At 38.0% G+C, this 7681-nt stretch overlaps 1 protein-coding gene across 8 annotated transcripts in view; it reads left to right on the plus strand.

Annotated features, from left to right (window-relative positions):
- LOC123980337 (broad substrate specificity ATP-binding cassette transporter ABCG2-like) overlaps positions 1-6833 on the plus strand; it is a 44432-nt gene extending 37599 nt beyond the window's left edge. For 5 of the 8 annotated variants that reach the window (XM_046064670.1, XM_046064673.1, XM_046064669.1 and 2 more), the window contains 7 exons: positions 1195-1277; positions 1853-1942; positions 2811-2935; positions 3744-3898; positions 4328-4417; positions 5053-5129; positions 6264-6833. In XM_046064670.1, the coding sequence (XP_045920626.1) occupies positions 1195-1277; positions 1853-1942; positions 2811-2935; positions 3744-3898; positions 4328-4417; positions 5053-5129; positions 6264-6411 (768 nt within the window). In that variant the 3' untranslated portion in view covers positions 6412-6833. Of the gene's footprint in view, positions 1-1194; positions 1278-1852; positions 1943-2810; positions 2936-3743; positions 3899-4327; positions 4418-5052; positions 5130-5943; positions 6153-6263 lie in introns of those variants that run through there. The other 3 variants (XR_006827473.1, XR_006827474.1, XM_046064674.1) reach the window with 3 other exon arrangements.
- The last annotated feature ends 848 nt before the right edge of the window (positions 6834-7681 follow it).

Consider the following 7681-nt stretch of genomic DNA (forward strand, 5'->3'; position numbering starts at 1 on the left):
TATATATATATATATATATATATATATATATATACACTGACCAATATCGGTCTAAAGTGTTTGGTAGGCAGCGTTCATCATACAAACGTGTTGATTATTGTAGTTTATAAAGGTGATTTAAAAGCTGGTTTGGTTTCCTGCTTTTTTTTTTTCCATTACAGAAAACAGAAATCACATTGCTTACATTGTTTTTTTGACTGTGATAACCTGATACTACAGCAAAAAGAAGTTTACGGTCGTAGTTTGGTTAGGTTTAGGTTAAAGTTATGTGATGGAAATCAGTTATCTAACTTAGCTTAAAATTAAAAATAACTCTACATTTATTTGGTTTCACAAGGGGTTATGAAAGCCGTTCTCCTGTGTGAACGTCTTGGGTTTGACCCATCTTAACTCCTTAAGTGCCATTTATACTATACAACGAGCGTTGGCAAGTACCAGTCCAGCGACAGGTGTACAAATACGTTTAACACGTGATTAACATTAACGGTGGTTAACACTTGGTTAGGTTCGGGCAAGGATGGTGGTTTGTGTTAAAATGAGTTCATTATGTAAGTCGTCTACAAAACGTTGTGTACCCTAAAACATCACGTCAACTTTGACTTTCTTTCACATGGGACTCAAACCTCCTGAGTGAAAGCCCTGAGCTTACTTGATGCATCCATCCACCCCACCACCTGCTTATATGGACTTTGTTGCTTTTTACTACATCACCTGACTTGTTCTGCAACTAGAGGTCTCGTCCTTACAAAAAAAGCATAAATATGGGTTGTATTAAGCTGTATAGTAATCAACCTATACAGACGCTTTTCTGGTCAGGGGGGGAAAAACGCTCGCTTTCTTGCTGTGAGTTATGAGAAAATCAATACCGCTCTGATGTCGGTATATTAAATATAAAGCTACAGCCTTCAGCTGGTTAGCTTAGCATAAAGACTGAAATTTATATAAAAACAATAATTCAACCTTTTTATGAGGCTTAACCCTCTGACTCATGCGTCCGTTAGACTCCTTGGTCCATGTCTTTGCCAGGTAACCAGCGGAAACTCCTGGACATTACCGCTCCTCCTTACTGGCTGCTGGCCTTTTTATTTGTGAGAGTGGAAGCGATGTGCAGTTGTTGTGTTTGCCGTGCATGTTCATCACACTCAACACAGCAGCTTTTACTAATTGTGTATACTTTGTTTTTATTTTGTCCAGGTGGCCGTAACCTTGTTCCTCGCTCTGGTCGTAGGAGCCATTTTCTTTAATGTCAAGGAGGATCAAAGTGGAATGCAGAACAGGTATTTTATTGTGGTTTGATTCATTATGTAATTTATAATTCAAAAATTGGTGCAACTTCATCTACAGGAGTTTTGTAACTTGGTTTTTCTTTTATAAAGTGAGCGGCATCTTTTGTAGTTGTGTCACTAGTGGAAACTTGTTAAACAATTAATAGCAGCACGAAGATTGTCACTATTTATATATCTATACATTCAAAAATAACAATCAACAGATTCATTTCTAATGGAAATGGTGTGTAAGTTAAAGCGCTCATTATTAAGCTCTGTTTATTTGGAGCTTATATTACAATTTCAGTTTTTTTTTGTTAATTCTCAACATATTTTAAAAGTATAGATTTATATTTTCAGAATTTCTTATCTTAGTTAAGTCTTACTTTTTAATTAACTTATTTTTTGACAGTGTAAATTAGTAACTGTAATAGAAGTAAATGTAATACAATGAGGAATAAAAGTAGCATTTGCCATACTTATAATTTAAAATATAATAACATACTATTACAATATTCTCAAATTACATGTACTTGATCAGAGAGTGTATATCGGCCTGTATATTGATTGCATTGTTGCGTTTTCAGGTTTGGCGCGCTCTTCTTCATCGTTGTGAATCAGTGTTTCAGCTCCCTGTCATCGGCTGAACTCTTCATATCAGAGAGAAAACTCTTCATGTGGGTTTGACAAACAACGCACACTTATTTTCTTAAATCCCCCCCAAAACAAAAATCCAGACCTTTATGAATCAAGTCAACATTTGCAGAATTACTCTTACGCTACTGTATGTACTTAGAGTAAGATGATCAATAGCATTGTGTGTGTGATCACATTGTTAATTCAGTCACAATCTGGGGACAAAAGTCAGGTTTCCACACAGTTAACATTTTATTTATGGGTTAAAAGAACGGTTTATTTTGAGAGATGCACATCTTGACTCTCTTTCTGAGAGTGAATGAGATAAAAAAACATCAGTCTCATGTCTTTGTGCCAGCAGTCAGGACGTGGTTAGCTTAGCATAAATACTGGAAACAGGAGGAAATATCTAGCTTCTCTCTGTCCAATATATGTCCATGTCTTAACACACAAACATAAAACCAATCTCAATCATCTCTCGTGTATGAAAGAAGGTTGAGATGCGTATTTACAACACGTTCTCACTCCAAACTTGTCACACATGGATTCTTGGTCGGGACTCCTTAGCGTCACTTTTTAACTCCTTGGGTACTGCTTTAGCACCGATTTTGCAAGCGTAGGGTTGCGTGGTCAAGTTGGTAATAATAAACATGCAACATCTGGTTAGACTTTCCAAATAAGACTGGGTTGAAAACTGGTAGGTATTTTACCAAAATGAACTAACCCTTTTAAATCCAAATTAAAAGGTTAATCACCTTATGGGGACCTGAATTTTGTTCCCAGGTGGGACGTGAGTCTTGACAACATTGCCATGATGTCTCAGCTTCTTTCTGGTGTACAGGACCTCTCAGAGAACCGTTACCGCCCACTGTCATTTGATGACCTTTGTTTGTTTCTGCCTCTCATCAGTCACGAGTATATCAGCGGATACTACAGGCTGTCTGTGTACTTCCTGTGTAAGATCCTGTCTGACATCTTAACGCTGAGGACCATCCCCGCCATAGTCTTCAGCTGTGTGGCGTACTTCATGATTGGTGGGTAGGACACTAACATGCTAAGTTGTGAGCTTTGCTTATACTGCATGTATACAGAAAACTAATAATCAACTATTTTTTAATAATCAAGTAATCATTATTTATGAAGAATTTATTTTAGAGTTTTGGACTGTTAGTTGGACAGCTGGTTGGCTGTAATTGTCATTTATCACTATTTTTCCACATTTTCTAGATGTTACAATTAATCTGTGCATTAATTGCAGCCCTTATTACATTTTCATATACTCATTTACTACATTTAAGGCCATCCCTCTTTTTATTGTGTTTCAGTTACGGTTTATTTTTAGTTCGTTCTCAAGGGATTTTTTTAAAAGTTTGGACTTTAATTTAATTTCCTAGTCTTGGTATAATTCTTATCTTGTGACAGATAATGCTGACGCTTTTTTCCAATTTGACTTCCAATAAGTACACACAAAGACAAAGTATTTATAACTTTAGATTATTTGTTTATAGAAGATGTCGTTAACATTTTGTTGAGTGTGAATTAATTTTTTTTTAAAAATTGACCATAACCATGGTCCTTTGGGCTGTGTGTGTGTCAGAGTAATACCAATGTTGTGGGGACGAATCTGTTAACACAGTGACATTGTGGGGACTCTCCTTCCTTATGGGGACAAAATGCAAGTTCCTATAACATAAATCATTAAATTTTAAGGTGAAGACTTGGTTTAAGGTTAGTGTGTAGGGTTAGGTTTAGGCAAGTAGTACTTATGGGTGTGTCCAAGGATTGAATGTAAGTCAATGTAATGCCCCCTAAGGTGATTCAAACACAACTGTGTGTGCGCAGGTCTGAAGCCGACAGCTGAAGCCTTCTTCCTCTTCATGTTCTCTGTGACTCTTGTGTCCTACACGGCCACCTCCATGGCTCTGGCCATCTCAGCCGACCAGACAGTGGTGGCCATCGCAAACATCTTCATGACCATTGCCTGCGTCTTCATGATGGTGACGTGTACACACATCAATGCACAGCAGCACAAACACTTGCACATGCAATAAATTGCATGCTAAGGCCCGTCCTGTTTAGTTACTGTTACTATGGCAATCAATCACTCCTTTCTCACATTTTCTCACAGTTAATAGCAATAACTTGTTTATGTATAGACGGTAATGATCAATTTTGTCAGCTGAAATGACAACCTGTTCTCACTCTCAGGTGTTACATGGGCAAGATCCATTGGCGTCAATTTGTAACACACTGAACCTGAAAATGAGCAAAATTTAATTCTTTAAAATCTTGCACCCATAACACAAGCATTCAGATACAAAACCAGAACAATGACTAAGTTGTTAATAAATGTCTGAAAAACCGGTATTAATATCTTACCTGTAAACCTCTCTTTCTCTCTCTCTCTCTCCCTCTCTTTTCTGTAGATCTTCGCAGGTTTGCTTGTGAATCTTCCCTCCATCGTCAGCTGGCTCGCTTGGTTAAAATACTTAAGTATACCACGATATGGCCTCAGTGTACGTACACATACACACAGACTATCAAATCTGCCTTCACTTCCCGTATCTGTACCTGTTCATATCACCTAAAACTCTCAAATAAGACAATGACTCTAAGTGACAGCATATTAGGGCCATTGTAGATAAAAAAAAGTTATTACAGAGCCAACGGCTGGCAGATATGAGGGGCAGTCATTTATAAATGTCTGCAGTTATTTAGTCATTGAACAAAAGCCAGTTTCTTTATTACTGGTTGGTGAAAGTAGCTTATAGGTACGTTGGCCCTGAAGTGCAAACCAAAACTGCAATTTGCCACAAATTGATGTTGTCATTTGCACTTCAGAACCACCTCTATATATGTGACGGCAGATAGTATTAACATCGGCGTACCCGGCTTTTAATAGAGTACAGAGCCTTTAATAACTCAAACACATCTGGCAAACGGTATCCTGAGTTTGTTTCTCGTAAATATGTGACTTTAATTTCCAAATTCTTGGCTGAAGCAGAAGGGTGATGTATCGATAAGCAGGTGCAGTAAAGGAAGTTGGCAGATGATGACCAAAAAGACAAATAAAGAAAAATGCAAACTAATTTCAAAGGATGAATACCGGCATTTTGTAAAATAGATGATGATGATCTTTGTGTCTCTCCAGGCTCTGCAGGTTAATGAGTTTACTGGGCTGAACCTCTGTCGCGGGATAAACATAAGCAGCATTCCACCTGGACTCACGTAAGAAACACTCACACAAACAACATTTATGAATAACAAGGGCAACAGAGTGTGACACAGTAATGGCTTCACCTGCTGGACAGCATGGCACATTACATCCCAGCAATCTGAGAGGAAGTGGACCAGGGGTCCTCAACTAGGGCCAGAATTTTTCTAAGCAGACACTGTGGGGGCCGGATTTTAAATACATTTTACTTTCACAAAATTAACATTTTTAGTAGCCTAAACTCCAAAAAAAACAAACATTATAAATCCACAATCATAATTTCATAATAAACACTCCTCCTCCAATCAGAATACCGAGAAGTGATAGAATCTGTAACTGTAACTAACTGGCATCAAGTATTAATCAACCGGTTTTGACGCTATTATGCATTTGCACTGTTATTGTGCATGCAACACCTGTAGTTACTGGGGGTAACAACAATGCGGTTTAATACTACAGGTCACAGAGGTGTTGTGCAGCTAAACAAACTATTATCGGGCAGTTCCGTCTTCGTGAGAAGACAAACAGCGAAAGGAGTTACCTGGCTGAGAAGGTGGAGGCGTTCAGCCTGTCGCCTGCAGCTTCATCAAATAACTAAAACGTCTGAAAAAGAGAGTTGTCTTGTTTTGTAGACACATTGTTGATGAAAGATAGCGGTCAGTGATAATCTCACTGACAAATACATTGCATTTCCTGTGACACCTTCATAATAAAAGTCAACTGGTATTTCACACGTTGCATGCTTTTAATGCGAAGCTGCAGCAGCAGGAAATGTTCAATTTGCATTACCAATAACTTACAGCATCTTTTCCGGGAATTTCCCCACAGATGCACAGATCGTAATATGCAGATATATAAGTATTGAAATAATTTCATCAGTGGCCATTCTGCAGGCCGGATGGGAAGCTGTGGTGGGCCAGATGTGGCCGTCAGGCGGTCAGTTGATGAAGTGGAAATTTACAGAACGTCTGGGATTTTGTAGGCATCTCAAATCAACAATTATAGCAATCAGGTGCTGTTGATCGTCTATTCAATTTGTAAGTTAAAATACAATCATTAACTGAAACAGAAACGGCTGTGTCAGTCGTCATCAGAGCCTGTGACCTGGTGGGTTATTTGGTTATTGACGAACCTTTGTGTGTGTCCAGTTGTACGGGGGAGGAGTTTCTGGAGGAGCAGGGTGTGGATTACTCCACCTGGGGCTTCTGGCAGAACCACATGGCTCTGGGCATCATGACCATCTCCTTCCTCACCATCGCTTACCTCAAACTGCGCTTCATCAGAAAGTTCACCTAGACCTTTGTCACTACCATAAGAAGACTTGTGACGGGAAATGCTGCAGTCTAAATAAAGTATGTGCAGCTAGAAGTGCAGCTTCAGCTCAGGAGTGTTTGTATATCTTTCTATTATTTCTTTTGCAGAAGTTAATTTGTTCATTTTTATTAACTGTTGATTCACAAGTTAAAATATGAAACGGTATCAGATGTTTGATACTGATGATGTTTGTAAATAAATGTATTTGTTGTTTATGTTATGGCAAAGATATTAATTATGTATGCACTCCCAACTAACACTACAGTACTTAAGTGTTAACTAATAACAAACTATATTGTGATTTTGGCACTTTTCATGTTCGGAGCCAAAGAAGTAATTTTTTCACACAAATACAATAATTATATATTTATGAAGTTTTATAAAATAAACTAAATTTGCTTGAACGTCAGTTGTTTTTATTTGAAATGTCAGACGGTTTTATAAATATCACTTCTGCTCATGAGCTGATGTCGGCATTTAAGTCATTAAAAGTATCACATTTGACATTTTAACCAATGCACCTTTCAACACAGAACATTTGACCGTGAAAGTTCAATCTTGACCTGGAAATAGTTTGACAAATAAGTTTAAACATTTCCATTTAGGAGCTTTTTCCAGAGCCTCCAACCTCGTCCACAGTCTTCATAAGCAGAGGGAGTTTTCCATACATCAGATATCGAGTGACGGAAGTTCCTGAAAACTGATTTCCGCTGTGCAAACTCCATCTGCCAATAAAGACCACACATTTGAAGTCAGTGTTCCTACTTGGAAAAAAATATGTAGCCAACCTCGACCTCATGAGTAGTAGCTGAACGACTTGGATGGCAACTCCCATGAAAGCATGCACTGTAAACAGTGAACCATAAACTAAAAGGCAACGTAAGGTATATTTGCTTTTATTTAATTAAAATAATATACTATATGATGGTTCAGAGCAAAGCGGTGCCTTGAGCTAAATGCTACTGCAGTCATGCTAACATAACCATGGTGACCATGCTGACGTTTAGCAGGTATGTTCACCAATTTACCATCTTAGCATGTTTTCTTGCTAATTCATACTCCTACTGAGAAAACTCATTTGTTTTGCATGTATTTGGTCATAAAGCAAAGTTTGAAGATGGCGCTAGATGAAAAGTCACCGGATAATCAAAATTCTTACAAATCATTCTGAATGTCTGGACCAAATATCATGGTAATGTGTCCAGTAGTTGATTTCATTGAAAATAATAAAATGTAAACCTCACAGTGCCGC

Source organism: Micropterus dolomieu, linkage group LG12 (assembly GCF_021292245.1).
Source record: "Micropterus dolomieu isolate WLL.071019.BEF.003 ecotype Adirondacks linkage group LG12, ASM2129224v1, whole genome shotgun sequence".
Lineage (NCBI taxonomy): Eukaryota > Metazoa > Chordata > Actinopteri > Centrarchiformes > Centrarchidae > Micropterus > Micropterus dolomieu.